The sequence below is a fragment of the Epinephelus lanceolatus genome, chromosome 9 (genome assembly GCF_041903045.1).
Source record: "Epinephelus lanceolatus isolate andai-2023 chromosome 9, ASM4190304v1, whole genome shotgun sequence".
In the NCBI taxonomy this organism is placed as follows: Eukaryota; Metazoa; Chordata; class Actinopteri; order Perciformes; family Serranidae; genus Epinephelus; species Epinephelus lanceolatus.
Genome location: NC_135742.1, coordinates 30,274,099 through 30,300,916, shown reverse-complemented (window position 1 = coordinate 30,300,916; position 26,818 = coordinate 30,274,099). Strand labels below are relative to the sequence as shown.

General features: G+C 42.3%; 2 protein-coding genes across 2 annotated transcripts in view; both read left to right on the top strand.

Annotated features, from left to right (window-relative positions):
• pdlim2 (PDZ and LIM domain 2 (mystique)) overlaps window positions 1-3,828 on the top strand; it is a 43,788-nt gene extending 39,960 nt beyond the window's left edge. Inside the window, exons 8-10 of the mRNA XM_033618498.2 lie at window positions 104-252; window positions 1,096-1,207; window positions 2,587-3,828. Coding sequence (XP_033474389.1) covers window positions 104-252; window positions 1,096-1,207; window positions 2,587-2,779 — 454 coding nt within the window. The 3' untranslated portion in view covers window positions 2,780-3,828. The remainder of the gene's footprint in view (window positions 1-103; window positions 253-1,095; window positions 1,208-2,586) is intronic.
• Window positions 3,829-8,437: 4,609 nt separating this feature from the next.
• The window catches only part of adgra2 (adhesion G protein-coupled receptor A2), a 47,348-nt gene continuing 28,967 nt past the window's right edge, over window positions 8,438-26,818 (top strand). The window contains exon 1 of the mRNA XM_033620282.2: window positions 8,438-9,451. Within this exon, the coding sequence (XP_033476173.1) occupies window positions 9,150-9,451 (302 nt within the window). The 5' untranslated portion in view covers window positions 8,438-9,149. The remainder of the gene's footprint in view (window positions 9,452-26,818) is intronic.

The following is a 26,818-nucleotide window of genomic DNA, read 5'->3' as shown; positions in this document are numbered from 1 at the left end:
CGTGTATTTTCCACTGAGCACATCCCAAAGAGCTTGACGTATGATTTTAGTGAATGTGAAACCTGCAACCTGTGACGTGTATTTTAATTTCCTACTCCTACAGCAGTTCGAGCTCTGACTACGCCATGCAGAGGTTCGACAAGGACTCAGAGGTATACAAGATGATTCAGGAGAATAAGGAATTCCGCACGGCACCTCGTCAGTCCAACACCTTCAAAATGCTGCAAGAGGTCCTGGAGGCTGACGAGAAAGGTTAGAAGCACTCTGCATTACAAACAAATGCGAACGATTAACTACTACTCAGTAGTGTCCATCATTGCACAAATATTCACATGCGTATTTTACTGTAAATTGAACTCATTCATCATTTTTATCAGGCATTTTCTATCTTAAATGTGTGACTAAGTTAAATAATGGTGTGTGCAGTGTGTTCCCACGCTTACACAAGATAAGCAAGTATAGAAAATGAATGGGACATGAATGTGTTGCATGGAGGAGCTTGGCAGGATTGCATAGTTTTTAAATTTGGACTGGTGGTCGATCTCAATAATCCCTTTGCAGTTCTCAGGATTCAGCTATTCTGTCAAATGCATCATCACTTAAATCATCTCCTACAGTCATGCTCTCCCTTTGAAATCATTCTTGTTAAAAGCACTTTGTGCAGAACAAGTGAATGAGAATCACTGAGTTGTAACTCAGACTGCCATATGGCCGTCACCTGTGCAGAATGGAGAGAAAAGCTCTCCTGTGTGCAATTCATATTGTGAACAGCATATCATGGAATGCATCTGTCCTCCTCTTCCCCCTCCACTTTGATAAATGGTGGGGCAAATAAATCCAGATAGCAATAACATTCTTTCATGACGTGATAATGACCAATGTGTGGAAGCCCACTTCATGGAGTGTCTCCCCTGGGTGATGGGCTAGTGATGATGAGTGGGGAACACAAACAAGCTCCACTGACAGAGGGAAGTGAAGGTGAACAGAGTGTTGATGTGAGGAACAGAGATGCAGGCAAGTCACAACTTCTCTTTGAACAGCTCTGCTCGTGTGTGTGTGTGTGTGTTTTGTGTGTGTGTGTGTGTGTGACTCCAGAGGCAGCCCTGCGGTTCCCAGGGAAACTTTCCCCCAACGTCCCCAAACCAGGCACAGCAGTGGCAGGAGTCAAAAAAACCCACATCTGTGAGAAGTGCGGCACCAGCATTTTGTAAGTCACCTGCAGTTACACACTCACTGCACTAACATAGGTGTGTGAATAATTGCAAAGATAATTTGCCCTGCAGTAAAAGATGTTCCACATGTGGATGTAGTATTGAGTGTGTGTTTTTTTTTGGAATATTTCCAAAGTAACAACCAGTTCTTAGGTTGACTATTGTTATGTTGAGTGTATTACTGAGCTTTATTTTACCCAGATCAAGTAAAAACACACCTGTCAATGGGGCAATTTTATTTCTTTCTAGAAGCAATCAAATGTTTGAAATTAATGATTTAGATTTCATAATCCAGATACCATATCTGCCTACAGTCAAATATAGTTAATTGTTTTAGGAAAGACAAACGGTTGTAATTGTCAGTATGACGTGATCATGCTAATATTTCTTTGCTGTGGTGTCAACTTTGTCCCCTTGTCACAACTTGTCCAAAACCAAAAACACATTTTTCCTCTTTCCTGTAGTGCTAGTTATCAGTCTAGGTTGTGTTGCGGTGAGTTGCCAAGTTTTGGAGATGTCAGCCGTAGAGATATCTGCCTTCTCTCCAATATAATGGAACAAGTTGGCACTCAGCTTGTGGTGCTCAAAGCGCAAAAACCCCCAACAAAAAACACACATTTGAAAAACTCAACAGCAGTGTCTCTTTCCAGAAATCATGACCCAGTAACTCAAGATAATCCACAGACCTTGTTGTGAGCAGTTTCGTGTAGGAACTATTTTCTTTCACCTGCCAACCATATCACTGTGCAGAAGGAATGGTGCATCTACTCATGGATGAGAGGTTTGGGACAGTGTGAGATGTAAACATTAACGGTGTCCTCCTCTGCTGAGCTGTAACATTAGCTAACTCAATGGTGCTAGGTGAGCTAGCAGTAGATACATACGTCCTCCTTCATGGTGTTATGGTTGGCAGGTGTAGTTCAGTAGAAAGAAAATAGTTTCCACATAAAACTGCTCACAACAAGATCTGTGGTTTCTCTTGCGTAACCCAGCCATGATTTCTGGGGAGAGACATTGCTGCTGAGTCTTTCAAATGTATTTTTTGGCACTTTGAGCACCACAAGCTGAGTGCCATCTAGTTCCATTTTATTGGAGAGAAGGCAGACATCCCAACAGCCAATATCTCTAACACTCAACAACTCACACCAAAACAATCTCATAAATAGCACTACAAGTAAGAGGGAGAATGTGTATTTTTGATTTTGGGGTGAACTGTCCCTTTAAGATACAAATTAAACTGCAGTATTTGTTTATCTGTGCTGACCTTCGTAACACATGAGTTGATTTGCATTGGAAATGAGGCAAATCATTTCACCCTGTTGTCAGATAGTCCAGTGTGTTTGTCTGCTGTCTGATTGCATTCGTATCTCCACAGAACACTGGCCGTGCGCATCTCGGACGACCGCTTCCGCCACGCAGAGTGCTACACTTGCACAGATTGTGGTCTTAACCTCAAGATGAGAGGTCATTTTTGCGTCGGAGATGTGATGTACTGTGAGAAGCACGCCAACCAGAGGTACAAAGGCCCAGGTAGTTCCCCTCAAGTCACCGTGTCCCCTCGCCAATGAGTCTGCCACTCTTCACCTGCCCCGCTCTGAACGTCGAGTGCTGCTTATCTGCCTGAAGCTCCACACCACCTGACTCAGTTATAGACCTTGGGATGGGGCGTGGAGGTGGACACTGGTCAGCAAAATGGCAGAGGGTGCTTTTTTTCTGATCACATTTAACCATACTTTGCAATATTATGATTCACTTTCTTGCCTTTCTTATAATTGTATGAGAATTGGGGCTTTTGTTTTTCTATGGCCTGGCCTCGACGGTCTCTTTAGGTTATTCTTAGCTCTAATGATGCACAGCTGCCATGGACTCAAGCCACATCGCATTGTACTAAGGCCAGATTTACATAACACCAACGCTTTGACAAACTCAACAGAACTGGCTCTCTGACTCTCCGAGGATCTGGATAATCATTTGAATCTCCTGCTGACACAAAGGGACCAAAATCTCACCTACACTGCATGCCATTTTAAAAATGTACTGTACACAGGCAGTGCTGTGTGTGTGTGTGTGTGTGTGTGTGTGTGTGTGTGTGTGTGTGTGTGTGTGTGTGTGTGTGGGGGTGTGTATGGATGCATGCTTTCACATGCAGGAGTGTGGTGGCTTCTGCATGCCTTTCCTGCATCTGTGTGTGTGATTGCGTGTGTGCCTGAGAGAGAGATGGGGAGGGGGGTCCAAATTGTTAGATACAAAGGAGTTTGTGAATTTTGCGCTAGAGTCAGGCCAAAAGCCCTTGAGTTTTTTTTCTATATTTCTTTTGTAAGTAGAATTTATGAGTAGAAATAATGAAAAAATACATATTTGCTGACTTGTTTTGCTGTTTTGTTGCTTATGAGGGACTATAGATTCATACAAATATACAAATATTTTTGATGTTTTTTTTGTGATTGAATTGTATTCTATAATATAGACCATTTAAAATGCATAATGTATGCACAGGACATTTAGTGTGAAAAGAATTGATGATACTACACTTGTCAAGTTACAGCAGTACTCAGAGATACACTATAATGTTCGCATTTCATGTGGCACTTAATAAAACCGCACAACCTAAAGCTTCTTCAGTGATGATGACTGTGTTGGAATAAGTGTAAATGTCTTCCTAAGTCATTACTGTTTCCAAACTTTTTGGTGACGGCTGCCCTGTCTTTACGTAGTTTTATTGACTCCACATTACACAAGTACACTTCTCATTGTTGGCAGCTGAAAGGAGTCAAACAGGAGTTGTTCTTTGTCATACAGGTACGGTCCTTTAAGTTCAATAGACCTTCGTTTCACAGCTGACCTTTTGTTGCCTCTTAGCAGGAAGACACATGTGTAACTAATTACATTAAAGATGACTCCATTCCATAGATGTGTCTCAGGGCCCTGCAAGTGGGGTGCATTCATTAATGTTGTTGGTTACAGCCAGTGTTTTAGTCAAGACATCTACTGAGACGAAGTCATGACCAAAACCAGACCACTGAGTCCCACACTGCATGACACACTTAAAATAAAATATGGAACATGAAAACCATAGGTACTCCTCCTATTGGTCTACATTCTCATTAAAAATCCCACGGAAAACAAATGAAGATTCCTTCTCACTCACCTCTTTTATTGCTGTACTTTATGCAAGAGTGTGTATGTATAAGTGTACCATAAGAAAAGTGTTGATAAAATAATCAAAAGGCATTGCAGAGGTGAATTGTATGTATGGGGATTTTCCTTTGAATTCTATGAGCAAACAATACAAACACTAAGGAGCTGAAATCAACTTCATGTTTATTTAACACTCCTTTTTTGTACAGACAATTTAGTTTTATCCCTACAGTTATGGCCCTGATTGGTTTTGAAATAAAATCCTTAGTCCTCTTTGTCTGAGAGAAGAAAGAGTAAAAATGTGATCAATGCCAAAAAGAGACCAAAACCTTAAAATGGTGGTCTTGAGACTGATCTCGAGTACGACAACACTAGTTACAGCTCTGCTTTTCCTGCTATGACTTGTTTAAATGTCGGAAATAGAAATGGCCCATTTACAATACATGACAATAACTCATTAACCTTCTGTCTTACTGCGTGTAGAGAGACGTGACTTCATCTGGGATAAAAATAGACATGCACATTGATATCTGTTGTAATGTTAGGAAACATATTACATAACAAAGCTATGTGAAAAAAAGTTGTACTGTTGCCATTGGTGACCTCAGTCACCACGTTTTACTGAGACTGAAAGAAACACAGGACTGAGACTTAAAGATACATATTGTTTTCTGTTCAGATTCCCAATCTGTTACTACGCAAGGTGATTTATCACTCAGACTTTTGCCTGCACACTTAAAACCATATGAATGATGGATTAAAAAATAGGGTGTGGACACATCACTGTTTCTGAGAAGACAGGTTTGACAAGCAGGGTGTCACCCTCATCTGACAGTTGGAGTGCAGTTAAGCAGCACATTAGCAGGGTGGGGTACAACTTGGATTGCCTTTTGGGACCTCTTGATGTTGAATGTGAAGCTGAAGGTATCCAACAGTAGTCCAAAATTCTGTCAGTCTGACAAAAGGCCCAACTTAAACCTGTTTTTTTTTTATTGTCCATAACTAGAATCATTTTGTGCAAAGATCTTTTTAAACAATGCTCATGTGTTTCACTCAGCTAGCAGAAGAGGGCAGCATAGCTACAGTTACAAAAGTGCCTCTAAACTTTAGAAAGGCTGAAAAATGAAGGAGGGAAAATACTATTTTTTGGAGACATCTGGTAATAAGAATTAGGGTCTAAGTTAGTTTATATAAACATGCAGTCAATAACTATGAATACATTTATTAAAGTATGCATAAATGTGTTACATGTGGATCTACTCAGTTATTACAGTATTATGTAATTGCTTTAATATGGATAACAAAATATTATTATGTTCATTTTGTATATATAGATACTGGAATGTGTAAACATAATGTCTAACATGTATTCTGGATTAAATGCTACTGTCAATAGGGTGACCACTGTTACGTCTGCTGCTCATAATAATTCTTAATGATCTACAAAAGGTATTTAGTGTTGAAAAATATGGCACCACATTATGATTTGAGAACCCCATAAACTGGAAGCAGTGGGTTTAATGTCCCCATAAATCCTTAATTAGAATCATTCACCCAGGAAACACCCAGAACTGCAGGAGAGGCTGTTTGACTGACAGAGCGGCTCAGAGGGGGCGGGCCCTATGTGTGCTGCTCATCACACCACTAGATGTCATGGGCTCCTCAGGAAAGACTCAGCAGCAGCAGATGAGGGCCTTACAGAGGGCCTGGTGTTTGCTTCCCGGCTGGAAGTTTTCTTTTGTTTATCCACGGGCAGAAACACTCGGCTGAGCTGAGCCTCAGTCTCAGCAGTGTCTTGGTCTGCTTTACATCTCTGATTGCCCCCGTTGTTTGTGTCTGGATATTTCTGCTCTAACGTGTGATTATAAGGACAACAGGAACATGCCCAAGAGGAATCATCAAATCTTGCTGTATCGTCTGTTATACATCCCAAAAGCTTGCGTAACTTCCCCCCAAAATCTCCCCTAAGACATTCTGCTTTCTGAGCCTCTCTGCGTTCCACCTTTCCTTCCCTGTGTTCTCCTCTTTCTCAATTCCCCACCTGGAATGGAGTCCAGATGTGGAACAGGGAGAAGGAGAGATTGCCTGCTTGGCTATAAGGAGCGAGGGGGGCTGCGGGGTGCATAGAGAGAAAATGTTGGAACGACATTAAAGTTTGTCTGGATGCCATTAAGTACAATTTGATGTAATGTGCAGTTTGGGACGTGACATTTTAAATGGAAACTGTGCTCTCCAGATGAGAGAGATTTGGGCCGTGTGGAGTTGGAGGGGGGTGTTGTACTTGAAGCCTTATTTAACAGCTTGGATAAACAGCCCTCTGTTTCGTTGCTGAGCAGGCGCCCATCCACTCCTTGTGCTTTCTTTCAATAATCATGCTGGCTTTCTGAGCCTGCTCCAGTGTACAGTATCATATACAGGAATAACAAACCCTGGGTCCACTGTGCGGGTCAGAGCACAGTGCACCATTATACTGCTGGGCATGCTCGCATGACTGAGGTGCCTGCAGTTTGGATATGTCAGTGAACACATGTCAAGCCCAATTGCATAAAGTCCCCTTTCAAAAGCTTTTCTGGTTCACCTTCTCATATTTTGAAATGCTCTCCAGATTTGAATCGCTACAGCCTCCATCCTCCCGGGCCTCTCGTATATCAAAAAAAAAGTATTTTTAAAACAGAAATCCATCGAGTCCAGCACTGGATTTTGGGAACTTTCCATACACACAGGCAAAAAATGTGAAAAGGAGACCTTGAGGAAGTTTATGATCCTCTGTATTTTTTGGACTGTGTGTGATTCTTTCAGGGGGAAAAAGTCATATTTTAGAAAATATTATTCTTTCAGCAAAAGATTTGAGTTATTGGAATATTCTTCTCTGGAAGTATCGACGTGCAGCAGATCTACATATATTACACCTTGACAAGAGAAACAGCACATGGTGTGCAAAGAACAAAACTCTCACTCTCAGTTTACTTTGAATTGAGCCACGGTGCGTGTTCAGGTTCAGCTTGTTAGAACTGCAAAATGTATCCAGAGGCAACTTAGAGGGAACTTTCACTGACCTCCAGCTGTGGCCATCATCACTGGGGGATGCAGGGGACACATCCCCCTCAATACTTAGAACTTGATAAAAACATAAGGGGGCTTGTATTTCGACATTTACAACATAAAACAATAGGAAACTCGGTGCATAGAAATTCACCAGAATGTAGGAATTTAACTGTTTAATGCTCTTTTTTTGGTTAAAAACCTGTCCTTGCACTCATGACGTCATAAAGTTACCTCCTACAACATGACAGCTCAGTCTCATTTTATTCTCAACATCAAACTTTCCTTTCTTTGTGCTGCTGTAAGTCTGTCTGCAGCAACAATATAGAAGTGTATCTTTAAAAGACTTCCCCTCCTCCCCGCTGATTGAATGAGAGGCCTTTTGATCTGCAGAAACAAACAATACACCAGAGACCCTCAGCATTCATTCATAACTTCAGTTTACTCTCCCGATGCAGGCGCACAGAAATGAAGACCTTCCTGTCTGCTGCAGCCTGGATGCAAACAGCACAACAAAAAGCAACAAAGCACCGGCAATATGGCATTGAAACAATAATATACACCCATAAACTCTTCCATTAATCAAAAATGCATCCATGCTCGTCTTCTTTATTCCATAATATTTTATCTTTGTGACATCATAGGGTTTGCGTGTTGTTTTTTATTGTGTAAGTGAGCAGTAAGGTCATGCCATCTGCAGAGTGACACATTTAATTTACTGTTATCAGCCTTTATCTTACAAAGCCATTAAGGATACATGATAATAAGGCAGTAAGTCTTTATTCATTTACAAAAGATGACGTAATGTATATATTTATATTTATAGGGACTGTAGCTGCAAAAGAGTCTGCAACAAACTGTATGCTTTGTTTTTGCGCAGTTTACCATATAATTTAGGCCACCTACAGTACATACAATAGCCTGCTGGGCTGTGTCTTGAAGTTTGAAGAAGGTGTGAAGTGACTTCAGGTGGGTTTCCCCCTGGTCACATGTGCACCCTCTTTCCTGGGCTGGGCTGGATGCGCTAGGACCGCGGGGACCAGAGCGCAGACGCAGACGGAATGGGCGCACTTGGGGTAGAAACTAAAGTGAGTTTGAGTGTGACAGAAGCAAGCAGGCAAAACCGCTAGATTTTGGGAATTACACAGGAGCCGATCACGACAAGCTCACTTCGTGTCCGAACTAACACTTTTTAAATTCATTTAAATTTGCGCATGAGAGAGAAGTCTTCACGGAGCGCTTCGGGATCGGGAAACAGAGAGGAAAACTTTTAAAAGCAGCGAAACAACTGACAAAAGCTTGAGGATATACTTTTTTTCTTTACTTCTTCATATAGATGGTGTGGAAATGACTGCACAGTCGTGAAAACCATCAACTCCTGGATTAACTTTTAGACTGGGACATAACGGTAATCTGAGTATCCCGAGGTGATGTGAATCTCTCAAGGTAATTAATACAAGCAACAACTTTTCAAGTCAGAATACGACGCATGCTTATAGGAGTTGAGGACGTTTGGATGGACTCACACATCCCTTGAATTTATTTGGACCAAAGGGAGTTGTGCGCCCGCGCTGCCATGACATAACGGGACACTCTTGGAAAATCAAGGGTGCTGAATATTTCTGAAATGACCGGATGATGCGTGTCCATTGTTGAGGGTTCTCCAAGTTTACCATTCATTCAAGATCTCATTCAAGATCATTTTGTTTCCTCTTCCCACCCTTGCGCCCTCTGAAAGCTTCATGGTGGAGATATGGGATGACTGGTGGCGGGGGTGCAGCTGAGGTGAGATCCAGCCGAAGGACAATGTTTGCGCCCGGCGTTGGCATCCCTCTGCTGCCGGGGCGTCTGGTACTGATGCTGCTCCTGCTGTCCGCCTCCGAGCCGAGGCTTTCCCAGGCTTGTCCCGGGTTGCTTGCCACCACCAGCGGCTGCAGCTGCACGGACGAGCGGTCCAAGGCGCACGGCGTCCAGGCTGTGGGGAGACGGGTCAGCTGCAGCAAAGAGGAGCTGACTGAACCTCCGGATGCCGGCCTGCTGCCCAACAGGACCGTCACTCTGTGAGTTGGAACAGTTAATAGTAACCTTTGAACTAATCATATATCACTATATGATCATCCTGTTGGGGCCTGTGCTGCAGGCTGTGTGTGTGGCATTGAGTGGTGAGATCACATGGTGACCTTACATTATGGTGACATGCATGTCCTCTGGTATGACAGCAGTAACATCTCATAAAGATGTTTTATAAGAATCAACCAGTCATGCTCCATTTTAAGCTGCCATAGTTACAGTAAGCATGAACTATTATTGGCTGTGGATCCACAGTGTTTCCATGTTACATCATGAGCTTTAACAGGGTAAATGTTTAGTTTCAATAGTGCATTTTGCCAGAAATACATACAAAACAAAGTGAGGGTACAGTGTTTGGATCAGGCCCACACACCCATGACTCTGAACCCATGACCTTAGGTTTAACTGTATTGAGGACTCGCTGCAGTAATAAGGCTTGTTAGGTCAGAAGTTTACATCTTGATCTAGTTTAACTCTGTAGTGGAGGGCTGAGCGTCGCCTCTCTGAGAACCATTATGAAGATCAGTGAGCGGGCAGGCTGACTGTAGCCATCATCCAGCCCTGCCTCTTTGACACACCTCTGTCACTTTAAATTTGACTCTGACCCAGCCAAGCTCAGCTCCCTCTTTCTCCCACCACCACCACCACCCTGTGCACATGGTCCAGCTGACTTGGCCTTGCAAAACTAGGATAAACAGAAACACATTTTGAGTATTTTTTATCAGACTCTTTGCTTTACTGGCGGGTTGGCTTCTACTTTTAATACTGTAACACCCTGTCTCACAATTGTCTTCTGGCGAGGAAAGAAAACACCAAAACTATTTGGAGAGACCTAGACAGCAATGATCCTTGGCCAGTTTAGTGTGATGTATTTTAATTACAGTTATTTATGTTTGGACAAAACTTAAAAGGGCCACATTACGGGCCAAAACATACTATCGTCAATGACGGATGGACTACCAATCTATCAGTGACACATATTTTTGGGTGTTTCTGTTCATTTTCTTCATAGCTGCTCAGACTTTCTCAAGACGTTGCTCGTTCCCACAGTATGTTACTGTGTCTGTACTTTGACCCAGTGGGAGAAATGCTAGCTGCACATGGGCACAGTAAAAAAAAAAAAACAAAAAAAAAAAACTTGTTCAACTACCCCACTGCAGCGAGCATATGAGGTAAAGTAAGGGGATTTATGCCCCAGGAGAGCTAAAGCCAGCCAGCACTCCATTTATAGGGCCTTATGTTTCTTGCTTAATAAAGGAAGAATAAACATCTGGGGAACACATTGCTGAAAACCAGAAGGGGAAAAAAGAGGCTAGGGTGGCAGTGGTCGAGGTGATTGAAGATAATCTTCCATCCCCACATCTACTAATTTTGGTTGAGTTGTTTTTATACAGATGTTTAGCGTTCTGATACACTTTTACGAACCCGTGCACCACGAGCAAATGCTTCCGACGATAATCCGCCATTTTACCTTTACCTTTCCTGGGAACGCTGGTGTCTGGAAAGTTCATTTTCCTGATGATTTGGTGAGCTCCTCAAGCGCCCATGCTCCCATCGTTGCTCATGACATTAGCTCCAGATGTGGAATGTGAGAAGCTGTGTTGATATTCGTGTTATTCCTGACATTCCTCAGTCCGCTCAGAGACTGCAGACAGTATCCCAGGTGCAGCAGGGGAGCTTTCCCCATGCCCTTCACCACCTCGGTCCCTCCCCACATCGGACGGCCTGACGGCCAGCCCCGCTGCCCTCTCTCCTGGGGCAGCCTGGAGGAATGCTCTCCTTCATGCTGAGCAGGCAAAGGCTGGAGGACACCAGGCCCAGGGCTTCCGGGGCCGGCTGCTACGTGTAATGCACAACAGCTGGCCCCTGTGAACATTCCAGCTGAGGCCCCTCGGCCTCATGGGAAATCCCAATGGGGATTTGTTTATTAAAACTATTAGTTGGCTGTTTGTTGTTCCTGCCAGCCATAAAGGAGCAACCAGTCACCCTAATATTATCACCTCCTCCTCCGGCTCGTCAGCACCATTTCTGCACTTTGATTACCTTACAGTGTCAGATTATACACTGCACCGTTTCTATAAACTCACACTTATCACAAGTTTAATGATGCATCATGCTATTCTCAGCCCTCCGCCATGAACTCCAGACTTCTTGTCCCACTTTCCCTCTTTTACTTTATCTCCAGATCCCCATTTCTCTCCCCTTCCCACCCCCTCTATCATGAGTTCATCCACACGCAGTAACTCTCAACCTAAATATTTAGTCGTCCTGGTAGGAAACTGCCATGTCTAAACTCCTTCCAGATGTGAGCCTGTGCAGGCTTGTGTTTAGGCCTAATTATGCACGGCTGCGAAGGAGCTGGATCGCTGGGAGAGGAAGAGGAGCGGAAGGGTAGAGAGGGGGAAAATAGATAAGAGTGTGAAAGCGAAAAGCACTGTTGTTGAGGGGAAAGAAGGAATAAATGACGGAAGCTGAAAGGAGGCTAAAGTGAAGGAGAAAGCTGAGCATGAGGAGGAGAAGAAGTAGGAAGAGGGAATCAAGAGGGGAACAAAGAACGAGAGCAGAGTAAGAGAGAGAGGATGGAGGAGGGAAAGGAGAAGCTTGGCAGGCGGTTCAGAGGGATGTGCCCCTGGAGACTGAAAACTCCCCAGCCCCTGACTAACAGATCTTCGACACTGGGGTGAGAGGGAGGAGGAGGAGGAGGAGGCAGGGTAGCAGCATAGCTCCACTTCCAAAGCATTGCTCCATGTCTCTATTATTATTAGTCTTTTCTGTGTGAAAGAGGAACTTTTGTTATTTTGGTGATGGAAAAAAATGGATACATATCATACACACTCAGCCTATAGCCCCTAAACACACAGAGCAATAATTCCTTTCTCAGCGCAGTGGTGGCAGCTGTGTTTGTTTTAATGTTTTAATGGATAACAGACAAATGAAGAGAATGTACAGTGGCAGTCTATGTGTGAATCCGCTGGTGTCTCATAGCTTGTGGTTTTTTAGCCGAGTCAAAATTGTACTCCTCCCTTGGCGTATTTTGTTGTCATCGTCGTCGGTGACTGATGGCTTTGGCTCAGTGGGTGCCAGGTCTGAATGAGTGGGCACAGATGCTCAGGGTGGGGGGTCAGTGTGCCCGTCCTTGGCCCGATGCCCCCCTCACCCAAGACAGCTGCTACGCAAGACAGTTGCTCCCTGCGCGGTCGCACTTGATCCCAGTGTGTCAGTGTTGCTGGCTGGTAGTCAGGGGTTCAAGATAAAAATATTTCAACTAGGGCAGTAATATTTTTATCAGTAAGGGTCACTGTTGTAAATGAACAGTTGTAAAAGTTCCAGTTCATACTGGGGGGTTACATTGCTGAACAATGGCCTGAGCTTAGTGTTAGCTTGCTCTTTAAAGCAGCAGTTAATACACTCATGTCTCTACACTAAAGCTACAGCTAGCAGTGAGTTAGCTTAGCTTAGCATAAAAACTGAAAACGGGAGGAAACGGCTTGCCTGCTTGGTCTTAAGGTGACAAAATCTGCCTAGAAGCAGCTATAACACTCACTTATTAACACACTATGGGCCCAATTTAAATAATCCATAGCACATAGTCCAAAGTGCATGGCACAAGTGCATCTAGGGCATGTCCGACCTCACTTTTGCTTGTTGCTCCACATGTTGCACATAATCTGGGTGCAAAGTCAGGCACAAGGGGCAAAGGAGTTGTATTTAGTCCTTTATTAATTATAGGTGTGTTTTGGGCTTACCATGAATCCAACCAATCAGAGTGTTTTTAAAAGCCAGGTGTGCCTGCAATTTACGTGGCAGATTTGGCAAATTGGAAGAAGCAAGAAGCAAGAAGCAAGTGGTTTCCTGCTGAGAGGAATGCAGTGAGAGCAGTGAGCTGTGGTTATAAACTTGACAGAGGAAACAGAATCTAAATAATGTGAATTTTAAATAGTAGGAAAATACTGCACCATTGACTTAAGACCAGGTTTTTATTGGTCAATGATGCAATCGCTTTCTGCTGCCTCAAAATAGCAGTGCGTCAACAATGCTCCTGACCACACCTCATTTGGAGATCTACACAACCATGGGTGCACAGATGGGTGAAAGTACATTTGCTACTTACACAACATGGGCACCATGAAAGTGACAGCTGCTACGGTCTGATAGCTTGTATTCATGAAGGTTACATTTGTGACACAAAATGATGAAGTCAAACATCTTAGCTTTCTGAAGCTTTCAACTGCATTTCACTGTCTTCTTGAGCAGCTATTGGCGTCCCGTGAGAGGCAGTTAAAAGCTTGACACTTGGCTTTAGAGAGATACGTTTGACAGCATTTTAAGATCCTCTAAGACAGCTTCACACACAGAAACAGTTGACTGTTCTGCTTTCAACAACAAAACTTGGAATTTGAGTTGTTGTTGAAAACAGCTGCTATAAGGACGGGTTGTTTTCATGTTGAGTGATGCCTCATTATATTTATTATGATCATTTTCCTGGATGATATTAATAGATCATTGTAAAATTTTCCATTTTCTTTGCAATCTAGTCTGATTTTGTGACCATCAGGCGAAGCTAGGCTACAGCAGCTGTTTCCCCATCTCCAGTCTTTGTGCTAAGCTAAGCTTACCAGCCTCCTGGCTGTAGCTTTATATTTACCAGACTGACAGAGTGGTATCAATGTTCTCATCTCACTCTCAGCAAGCTGAATGTGCTTATTTTAAGAATACTAACAGGAGCTTTTGATGGAGAGGACAGCCTTGTGTTTACTCTTCAGAGAACACTTCACTCGCAAAATGACCATTTGTACATCAATTATTCACTCACGTGTTTCTTGAATTCATGATGAAAAATGTGTTTTTCTTTCATGCCTCCATGGTGAACGGAGAATCCAATAAAGGCAAACATTCTTCATGAATTGAAGTCAATTGGGACCACTTTTAACAACAGTAAAACTACATCAAAAACATCCTTTTAGAAATTCTGCAGCAACTTAGGCAGTATAATCCAAGTCTCATTTACTCATTCCTACGCTTATTACTTCCCAAACACATGCGGTTTCGCTAAAAACGTTACACTTCCACCTCTGAGTATAGCTCGACCTGAGCATGCCTGAGCAAACGCATGCATATGAGCTCTGCTTAAGGACGAGTGTGCCCAAGCACACAACTTGGCTGTGCATGAGTCTGTTTTAAATCATAATGTTTTAAAAATAGAAAGTTTTAGTGAAAATGCATGTGTTTGGGAAGTGCTGAGCGAACAACTGGATAAAAAACACCTGGATTATATTGCATGAGTTGTGTGAGAGTTTGTAAACGGATGCTTTCATATAGTTTCTGACCGACCCCTGGTTACTTCAGTTCATGGAGAATGTTTGCCTCTTTTGGATTTTCCATTCAATGTGGAGGCATATGAGAAGAACAAAGTTTTCTTCACAAGGTCAAGGAAACACGTGGTGTCGCACTAATGGTCTTTGTGGGAGGAAGTATTCCTTTAACCTCCCATTTGTCTGGTTTCTCTGTATTAATTATGGTTTCATATGACCAACTATCACACAGTCTGTTATCGTTTACTGAAATTGATGAGTCCTCTGTGTCTCTGTTCACTCAAAGCCAACTCACCTCATCAGTATCATTGATTGGCTACAGTATGAATCCGCACTCCCTTTAATCACTATTTTATTTTCTGAGTCACATCTTCGGTCTCTTACTTGTGGCCCAAGTGCGGACGGATACCAAAGGGCCAGCAGATGTGTCGGTGGTTTATGTTGGGTCTGTGAGTCAGTATGTGTTGAGACGGGAGTATGTCGATGAAACATCCTAAACAGTCATCTTATCAACAGGGAGAATTCCAATAGCAGGGAGAGCGTTTGGACCCCAGGCATTCCTGCAGCGATAGGGTTTATTTATGTGGGGAAAGGTGTTGAGAGGAGGGGGAGTGGGCTCTCCTTCGCACATGTTAGGTGGGGCAGTGGTCAGCAATAAATCAAAAAAGCAAACAAAGGCCTGACACTGGATACTCCGAGCTTCATACTCAGCTGCAGCACCTGCCAATGCCACACAAGCCCAGGGTTTTACTGTGCCCTCGGAGGTCAAGGATACATAACTGGAGTGGGACATCTCCACACACCTACTGTGCTGTACTGTAACTTCCTGTCTGTTTGGATGATGAATGTGTATTTCACTTATCACCTCATTGTGTTTGTTGATTAAAAGGCTGCGATATTTCAAAACCTGGCAAAAACAGAGAGATGTGTTGTCACAGTAATCTCATACCCCCAAGTGGCTTTTTGTTATTTTAGTTTTTCCTTTCGTGCCGCTCTCTTCTTATCTTACTCCAAAAATGCCTGACTTTGACTTTTCTTTGCCAGTGCTAACTTCCCTCTCCCCCCTGTCTGACCACAGCGGCCCCCAGAGTTCCTGCTCTGGGTCGACAACACATGGATACAGACGGAGAAAATGGGTGTCTATAGTGGGAATGCCTGTGGCTTCAGTGTGTGTGTGTGTGTGTGTGTGCGTGTGTGCGTGTGTTTCCGTTATGTATTCTCTTGAGAACTAATGACAATAGTTGGTCATCTACTGAATTTCAGGAACTCACTAATGTATTTAGAGTACACTTAGATTACTTTTTGATTACTCTTGGGTTAAACAGATTTACTCCACCTATAACACATTAATAACATATCTATATCAATCAACATAAGTAGTGCGACTCTATCTGCAGAGTCAGAGAGCGGGTACAGATGCATACAGTTTTTGAAACAACAATAAGCACAGACTGAACAAGAGCAGTCTCTCATTGAGCATTTCTTTAATCGATCTGTCAGAAAATATTACCATGTTCCTGGAGATCAGTATCCATATTTTAGGACAACCTATCTTGGCATCCCACAGCATTTGCTATTAGTTTTTTAAACCTTCATAATTAAAAAAAGTGAAGCTATATTAAATTTGTCAGCATATAAAAAAGTACAACTCCCATAAAAATTTCCCAGCACAGCAATATGGATGCCTATGCCACTGTTTCATAGGCCTACATCATTTTTCAGACATTTTAGCTGTAATCCCTGCTGTCTTCTCCACCATCCTGTCTTTGTGTCATTACAGACATGTCTGAGAGCCTGTTTATACCTGGTATTAATATGTGTTACACCTGCGTCTATCATATATCTTCAGCTGGCCACTTGTGTTTGGATTTTGTTACTGCCTACGTTACTTACGCTAGAAGGTCAAAGGACCTCGCACACAGTTATTATGTCCACAGTCTCGCCAGCTGCTTGCTCGTCATGTTCGCAGTTATGTCTGTACAGCTGGAGATATCACTGTCAACAGAATCCACAATGTCTTTTTCTACAGGACAAAACGCTGGATGATCAAGCAGCACTTCATCCAACTCATTGTAAAATGGGCAATTTATAGAGACTTGTCACCAAGACAACCACCACGTTCTGTGCTGATGACATAGTCCTTGTTGGGGACACATCAGGACAAATTAACGTTTACACTGCAAAAGCTACTTCAGCAAGTAGTTTAAGTGACCAGATTATGATATGTCTTGATGATTGTTGACACTTGTATATAGCGCTGTCCACTTGTGACCTGATCACCCAAGACACATGTTAATACGAACTATAAACAGGCTCTGAGTTGATCAGCAACTCCTCAGCTCACTTGTGGACTCTGCACTATTGTCGAGCTGTTTCGTTTAACCTACGATGATCTAGGACTAAATGTGAAATGGTGTATTTTAATGGCACCCTAAAAGCAGAAATATTTGGTAAAAAATATTTTATATTATTCTGTTTAAAATACGATCCATTTAGAGGCACGGAGTGAACCACACCGCTTACTGATTATACTGAGCAAGGTTATGTACCCAGGCTGGAATGTTAGTTATTTGAGATATTAATTTGAGATATTACTAAAGTAAATGGGATTTTGAATAAGGTGTAGAATCCTCAGGTTTTGGTATCACTTTGGCTCCCTGTTGAATATAGTTGGGAGGAATGCTTTATTTGCTTTTTTTTTGGCAAAGGTTAGATGAGAAGATCAGCTTAGCTCACATAAAGACAGCGTGAAAAATCTCTGTCCAGGGGTAACGGTAATTGTTTTTACATTTTGGTTTGTGTTCTTATTAAACAAATGAGATACAACATGTTTCGTAGTAGATTTTAGAGTTGCCGCTAGATATAGTATTATTTTTGGACAGGACCAGGCAGGCTGTTTCCCCTTGTTTCTAGTCTTCATGGGAAGCTTATTGCAAAGCTTTCTTTAGGCATCAGTAGAGAGAAACATTTTGTAGCTGTATCATTAAACACAAGCTTTAATCAATCACACAGATTTCGAGCTACCAGTCTCACACTGGCTCTCACATTTTCAAGCTTAAAGGGACTAATAAATAAGGGCAGTATACTCACATATCAACCCAGCTGCCAGAAAAATGTTTTATTGAATGTTTTTACAACTCACAGATATGTTACGTTTGTACATTATTTTGTAGTGGATACATTGAAACTTTCTCAACAACTCTGTGGGTGTGGTTGGAATTAGGGACAAAAATCACTAATCACTAACCCTAACCCTAACCCTAACCCTCAGAAAAAGATCTTATTTTGGTTGAACACACCCACATTTGATGGCATAAAAGCGGCTGAAATATATCCAATTTTAGTATTTAGTTGATCAATATGGATGTGTGTGTGGTTACGTTTCTTACTTATCTGATTACATGTAAACCAACCGACAACAAATCATCTTCACAATTTCTTCACTATCACTCCAAACCATTTTAATGTTGAGTATGCTATTACTGTCACACAGAACCACAGGATATTAAAAATCTGTCAATGCAGTTGTTTTATCCATTGCTTCTTCTATAAATATGAGTTGGTTTACAGCTTCAATCAAAGGGACGGAGCCAGTTGTGAAATAAAGCAATAAGCTTTATTAAAATCTGTGTTGATGGAGTAAACCACTGTTTAAAAATACAGTATCAATGTGTACTCCTTCAGCTGAAATCAAATTATTCTTTGGAAAGCATGTTGGTCTACCATATTTTGTTAACACATGCTTTATGGTTGTTCAAATTCTGGTGTCAAAATTGGTTGGCGCACAGTAATGAGAATTTATATGATGTGAATTGTGATTCTGTATACAGTGCAGTCACTCAGCAAGAGCAAAAAACAACAAAACAAGAGCACAACCTTCTCACAGATGCCTCGAAAGACACCGTGAGAGTATCTGGGGCAGAAAGATTGTGGCCGACCCTTTGTAAAAAACACAGCCTGATTTCCCAGCAGTCTTTGCTCAGGAGCAGAAAACAGAGGCTGGTTATGAGACAGAACAATGAGACAATGTTAGCCAGGCATACACCGCATTCCACTCGCTGTCTGAAAAGGCTAAATTCACTAAATTGCCTCATTAAATGTGTAAAAACACTTTAGACAGTGATTAAACTGACTATTGTGTTCCTGCTCTGCAGCCATAAACTTTCCAATTTGGTTTGTCTTGACTTGTATTTGACTCTAAATATTACAATAATTTATTGCAGCTTTACAGTAAGGCGGCGGTATTTCAACTCGTGCTCTCTGGTTGTTAATATTCACAGCAGCTACTTGTTTACGTCTTTAAAGTTCATTGTGTGTAAACTGTGTATAGACGGCACAAGAAACGCACTTCATGGACGGTTCCTGTTAGCAGAACTCGATGAATTGTCTAATAAGACTGACTCCAAGTGGGGGACCTTCCTCTCGAATGTGTGTATTGTGTGTGTGTGTGTGTGTGTGTGTGTGTGTGTGTGTGTGTGTGTTAGCCTGTTTGCCTGTGCACACACACATATGGGAAGGGCGTGCATGGCCACAGCTCTCAAAATAGGCTTCAGTCCTCCCCTCTCTAATTAGAGACATTTCAAAAACCCAGATTTTAATTTTAGACTAGTAGCTTTTGGACCACTTATGCGCGCGCACACACACACACACACACACACACACACACACACACACACACACACACACACACACACATTGAGTTAAACATACACACTTTCCGTATAAATAAATCTGATAGGTCACACACTTGTGCATCTAAATCTGCACACACACACACACATAGCCACAAACCACAAAGCCTTACTCCCTGGCCCAGCCTGGTAACCCAAGCACAATGCAGTGTACTCTATAATAAGTGGTTGCACATATCAAATGCAGAAGCTCACTCCCCATATAGCCTCATGGCAGGAAAGCATGATAATAAAGCACAGTAATGCAGGATTCTCCATATACTATAAATCACCTAACTCATTTATTTGTCCCTTTAACATGTATGACAGGAATCTGTTCCACCCTTTCATGTGGCTTCTCTCGGCCTCCGCTCCCCGTTTGGTGACTGAATTACCCAATCAGGGCTTCACGAAAATGATTTCACAAAAAATATTTTGCATGCAATTACATGGATGCTCCATTCCATGACAGGCGGTAAATGGGGCTTGTAGCTTGGCAGCGTTCCCTGGTGGCTGCTACAAGCCCGCTGGTGGGTCAGGCACAATGGGCACATTCACATCTTGACATGCATTTGCTGCTAAAGTGCCTGTTGTGCTCGAGGGCATTTAGTCTCTCCGCTGCACTCAGTGCCGTGACTCTCTGAGGACAGGCAGAGGGTGCAAGGGGCTCCTGGGACCGCTGGCTTAGGTGGCTCTCCGTCCTCTTACAATGAAAGGGTTAAGCTATTTGGATGGACCCAAGCGCTGAATAGTGCAGCGCAGTCTAGAGGCCTCTTATAAAGTACTTATTGTAACAAAGATGACACAGCCACCTCCCAGTCTGAGAGATCTCTTTGCTTATGCTCTCTTTCATTCCTCCTCCCTCACAGCCTTCCTCTTCTTGTCTCTGCAGAAGTGTCCATTAGCAGGAGAGAGACACTGGGTTCGACTGATGCAGGCTTGTGAGGCCTGACGCTGAAACTGTCAACTATCGCAAAACTGTCACCATAAATGTCACTGAATTGGATTGTTCTCAACCCATAAAATTAATGCTAATAACTGTATTTAATATGTCATGCACAGCCAGAACAGTAGCAAATCTATAGCGAACAACGTGAACATAATCAAACCATCTGCACCATGTTCATTATATTGCTGTTGGTTGACACAAACTGGCTGATATGACATTTTTTACAGTTTTATTTCTTTCCACAGCCCGCTTACACACATTTCCTGAAATGACAATTTACTTTCCCAAAACTATAAACAAAAAAAAAAAGCCACACTTAGCCTGGCCAAACCTCAGGCATCGGAAACAAAATTAAACACGTTATCCAAAACATGTTATCTTCCATCTAAATTAAACTGTAGATTACTTGCCTTTAGATTACACACAGAGGCTGCCAAATACAGAAATATGTAAAAACCTACTATAATGAATCACGACACAGGCAATTTCAAATAAACAGAGTAATATGTGAGAGTGTAAGATATTTTAGTGTTTGGTTGGCTTAAGACTTATTTCCACTGTTGTCCATGGTGGAGACAGGCATTCAATAGTAGTACACTAAAAACATTGGGAAAACAGATAATAGCTTCCACTGAGGTGTTGTATTGATAAAAATCAGAGTTTGTCCTCACTTGGAAATTTGTTCTGCATCAACAGCGACAACAACCACTAGCATTAACAGTAGTGGGCAGAGAAAAATGATAAAGTGTTTTAAAGGTCTTTATAACCAGCTAAAAACAGGAAAGAGCACAGCAGTGAAAAGTGCTGGATGGTTCTTCGAGTTAACTAAGGCAGGATGCTTTCTGTATGAAAACATAAGTTGTGTGTGCTGGCTCAGGAAACAAAAGACCTTTTTCCGCAGAGCACATTTTGACAAATCACAGTAAAGCACCAATGTAAATAACAAAATCAGTGAAGGCTGAATTCCTTTTAGCTGCTTCACTTTCAGCATCCTGATACCTCACTGTCACACTGTCATGACTTAATGGGACATTTGAATAAAACAGAACTATTTATGTCACATTCAGTGAATAATATTAGCTGGTTGGCTAAAACTCTTTCTTTGGTAATTGTGTAATAAAAAGTATGCACTGTATTACTGGCAGACCTACTGCATGCACCAGTGACACACATGCACACACACACACACACACACACACACACACACACACACACACTCCCTGTGACATGCCATGACCCAGAATTCTCGGCCACTAATGAAGGTCCACAGTAATTACTGCCGAGAGCCTGTCACTACAGGAGCCCCAACCCAGCATGGCGCTGTGTGTGTGTGTGTGTGTGTGTGTGTGTGTATGTGTGCAAGTGTCAGACTACTGCCTGTCTTTGAAACCTTTAAAGAAGTTACATACAATGAACTCCTACTTTCAATTAGAATACACTTCATGTTCCAGGCTGCAGTCATTTGTTCATTTTGAGACCAGTTTTCCTCTGGACCTGGGCAGCACATATAAATATCACATATTCTTTGACCCCAGACCCCATTATTTTTTATAGATTTGATTCCTTCATTTATGTGACAACATATGCTTGGCTTAGGTTTGCATAGGGACTGCAAACCATAGAATGTATAAAACGATGGACGTAGCCACAGTGATGTCACCCAGTTCCTTGTGAACTCTTGTTTTGAAGCTGTAAGTCTTAAGAATTTTGGCCATCACCATTTTGGTTATTTTGGGGCCAGTAGTGGCCGTATTTGGACTGGAGGGTGGATCTGACTCACTGTGGTGACGCCTCGCAGACAGCCTGTCACTCAGATGGACTTGCTCTTAAATGTGTGGAACTTTAAGCCTTAATAAAAATTTAAGTGAGTAAGTTATATAAAAATTCAACCCCGTACAGCTGTCACAAAAGTGAAAAACAGCTATAGAGACCAAAACCGTTTGTTGTACCAGGCTGTACACCTGTTTATTCTGCTGTTAAATTGGGCATTTTAACATCGTGGTCTACGGGGATTGACTCGCTTCTGGAGCCAGCCTCAAGTGGCCATTAGAGGAACTGTATTTTCTGGCACTTCCAAGTTGGCATCATTTTTCAGCCCCAGAGGTTGCCGCTTCTTGAAAATAGGGGGAAACAGCTAGCCTGGATCTGTTGAAAGGGAACATAATCCACCCTCCAGCACCTCTAAAGCTTTTTACTTAACACGTTGTAATTCATTTTGTTAAAACTGCACAAAGAGCCAAGTGTAAAAACAATTTCTGATTTTATGGAGAGTTATGTGTGAGACTAGTTCTTGGCTTGGGCTAAACTAATAAACCTATTGTTAGGTATTGTTCTTCTCAGCTTACTCTTGGCTGAAAGTGAAAAACCTATTTGCCAAAATGTCAAAATATTCCTTAAACTCTAACAGTGTTTAAAGAGACCACCATTCTTTACCGTATCATGTAACACAGGTATAATCTTATTATCCCTTCTCACTGATGCACCCTCAGCTCATAACTGACTCTGAAATGAGACTCCCTGATTGAGGCCAGCTCCTTGTCTATGATGTTAAACTGCAGTGTAATGTCATAATGGTTTTTGATCTATTGGACCTGTCATTTGGACGGAGTAAGCGGTCTCGGAAAACCTGGTAACAGCCAAATTAAGTAATACTGTTTTTAATCCATCTTTTTGGTTCAACCACAATATTTTGTTGATCCACTACGTCTGTCCTCATTAGTCCAAGTGCAGTGTGTGTGATGTGGATATAAAGAGAAATGCTGCCATGTCCACTTAGCTCTCCTCTGTGAACTGCCAGTGTACTTGAAATGCAACTCTGGCAAGCAGAAAGCTCCTCAAATGGAAAGCAAAGCAGGGAAAATGCAGTAAAACACACTGATGGTTTTGTATAGAATGTTCTCAGCTGTAACGTACACAAATTAAAGCGCTCACACAATGCTGCGCTGTTAGTGTAAAAGTGGATAATCGTATTGCTTTCAGCAGAATTTAATTACCTCTAAGGAAAATTCCCTCAAGGCCAAATTATTTTCTGTTTTATTTATATGAACTTAAGCACTGCTGTGACACACACCAGCATGTGCATTATCAAGTCAGCATGCTAATTAAAGTGGGCTTAATTCAATAATGACGCTCTGGGACTCACATTGAAAATCACTCCCATTATCTGGCTCCCATTGGTCTCCGAATCGGGACTGGATTTATGGCACGTTACCAATCTCTTTCAAGGGTTCTTGTCTTTCACATCGCGTGTGGTCCTTGAGGGTAAGAGACCTATCCAAAGTTAAATGATGTTTACACAGTGGCCCGTCGGGTTGTTTTGACTCTCTTTATTACGCTGAACCTGTGTCTCTGTGTCTCTGTTGGCCTTGGAGAGCTCGATCAATGCCTGAGGGTGGGACATGAGGTGGGGCGTCTAATCAACACTCTTCACACTGTTTCGTCAGTGACCAATGTGCAGTCACAGTGCAGCAGCTCCAGGTGTTGTGCTGGGTGATGCTGCAGAAAACACTCTGCGTTCAAAATGACAGATATAACTATCACTTTTAAAAAAGAGTAATAAATACTTAATGAGCGCAGGCAGCTTAGCCTACAGATGAATTCTTATTAAATATAAATCCCTCCTTAAGTCTCTGACTCTGTTTGTGGTTTGCTGTTACGGCCTGCAGCTACATAGAGCTCCCTGTCTGAGTCCAGCATGCCTGAATATTTAGAGAGCGGCAGAGGCCAATTTGAATCAGCGCTTTTCACTCAAATGCATCTCATTCATGTCCTGGACTAAATGCCAAACCAGGATGGAGCATTTCCTGTATATGCTCCCCACTTATAAAAAAACAAGAAGATTTAAAGAGATAGTTCACCCTAAAATTAAAAAAACATAGTTTACCTTTTACCTGTAGTGCGATATACCTCTCTAGATTGGACTGTGTTGGTGTGAGTTGCTGAGTGTTTGAGATGTCAGCTGTAGAGATGTCTGACTTCGAATGTAATGAACCTAGATGTCACTCAACTTGTAGTGCTTAAAGCACCAAAGAATGCATTTGAAAAACTCAAAAGCAGTGTCTCTTTCCAGAAATCATGACCCAGTTACTGAAGATAATCCACAGACCTTGTTTTGAGCAGTTTCATGTAGGAACTATTTTACATCAACTGAACTACGGCCGCCAACGGTATGACTGCACAAAAAGAAGCGTGCATCTACTTATTCACTAGAGGCTTGCGCTCATGATGGCGCAAGATGTAAATCTTAATGGCGTCCTCCTCGGCTGCAACACATTCTCACTCCCTGCTCGTCGAATACAGACGCTTGGATGAGTGGACGTCAAAATATGACAGGCTAGGTACCCCTCCTGCGTCAGTTTTGCACGTAAATGTATTGTTTTGGCACTTTGGCACCACAAGCCAAGTGCCATCTAGTTTTATTATATTGGAGAGAAGGCAGACATTGGCAACTCATACTAAAACAATATAGACAGATAAATAGCACTACAGGTAAGGGAAAAAATGTGTATTCTTGATTGATCTATCCCTTTAAGATACAAATTAAACTGCATTGTTTGTTTATCTGTGTCGACCTTTGCAACACTCAAGTTGAATTGCATTGGAGATGAGGCAAATCATTTCACCCCGCTGTCAGATAGTCCAGTGTGTTTGTCTGCCGTCTGACTGCATTCACCTCTCTGGCTGTGCACATCACAGACGACAGCTTCCTCCATGCAGAGTGCTACACTTGCACGGATTGCGAGTGTATCAAGAGGAAAAATACATATTTTTGATTTTGGGTTGAACTGTTCCTTTTAGTATTGACTAGCAGGGAGATGGTATGAGGGCTGCAAAGAAATTAACACCAAACCTTCAGTGGTAGCCGAATGCAAACAGGACATCCTGTTGAGTTTGGGTTTGCAGTATTCTGGATGTGGTTAGGACAGGACGGTTTTCCCTCGCTGTCCCTCTGCACCAGGTTGCAATGTGGAAAGCTGAAAGGACTCTGTTCAGCTGCTGCCTGTCTCAGTGCTGCACACCGCACAGCAAGCCTTCCCAGCTCCACCACAGAGATGATTCCTCAGTGAAATGATTGGTTGACAATGACCCAAAACCAAAAGCAGCTGTAGGAGGCATGCTGCTTTTGACAGACAGTTCTAGTTTACAGCACATGCAGGTACACATATGTGAAAACACACACATACACACATATCAGTCCTTCCCCCAGACCTGAGGCAGTATGTTACAGTGGGACTGCCTTCCACTTAGGAGTTGGGAAGGGGGGGCGGAAGTAAATCAGTGAGCAAATACGATTTGCGACATGCTGTCATGCCCCTGTGTGGCCCTCAAAGGCTTTGTGGGTTTAGAAAGCAAATTGAGCAAACCAACAAAGTGAGTGGCACGGTGCAGGGAGGAGCTGCTGCGGTTTACAAGACAAGACTCTTTCTTGAATGGTTTTTACTTTTTCACACTCTGTCACGCACCAAGGAAACCATGAGCTAACACTGAGCTATGGCACTTGCTACTGAAACATCAAGCACACTAGCAGAAGTCATTCTTCTTATTTTAAAAATAATGAAATGACTCAAAAAACCCACTGCATTTCCTACAATATGTTTGAGCAAATCACACTGTGTGCAGCTAATAGTTTTAGTTTGCTTTGACAACAGCAAATGTGTTTGGACAGATCTTTGCCAACATCTGGCTGTAGGGGATTTTTCAGTAATTTATAGAAGACACACATGGATATATGTCATGTTAAAAGATTGCATTGTTCCATAGTTTGAACTTTTGTGGTAAAACACACTCACACCCTGAACTTTCTTAAGACAGAAATGTTCCTATCCTGACCCCGTCACTGCACCACGTTACCTGCAGTTGTCTCTTACTGCTGGCCTGACAGGGTATTTTTCTGTTTCTCTCCTGATCATAACCGTCCCGCAGAGACTGATTTTCTAATTACGTTGTGGCAACATAATTGCTGCAGGGATTATGTTTAGAGACAAAGTTTCTTTCAGGTAATGAAACACTACATTAATATATCATGCAGGCCTTGCACGGAGGTGTTTGGGGAGGATGGTGGGCAGGACCCTGACACCAGAACTTTGGGTTCATGCCCAGACTCCTGTCTTAGGTTTAGGCAACAAATGCCCTGTTGTTAAGGTTAGGGAAAGATCATGATTAAATATTAATAAAAAGGTGATAACAAAAATAAAGCTGCAGTCACCACAAGTGGAGACTGTATTGCAAGATTGCCTATTATGTCTGAAAACAACTGAAATACACTGTCAGTGAATGTTTTGCTGATGTTAATAGCTCGGCTTTATGTTTCCCTTAAACTGGTTTGCTGTTTCAAACTACTTGTATATAAACAGAATATCTAGGAGACGGGGCCTCCTGCAGAGCACAATAGATTAACTTCCTGGTCCATGATTAATCAAGCAGATG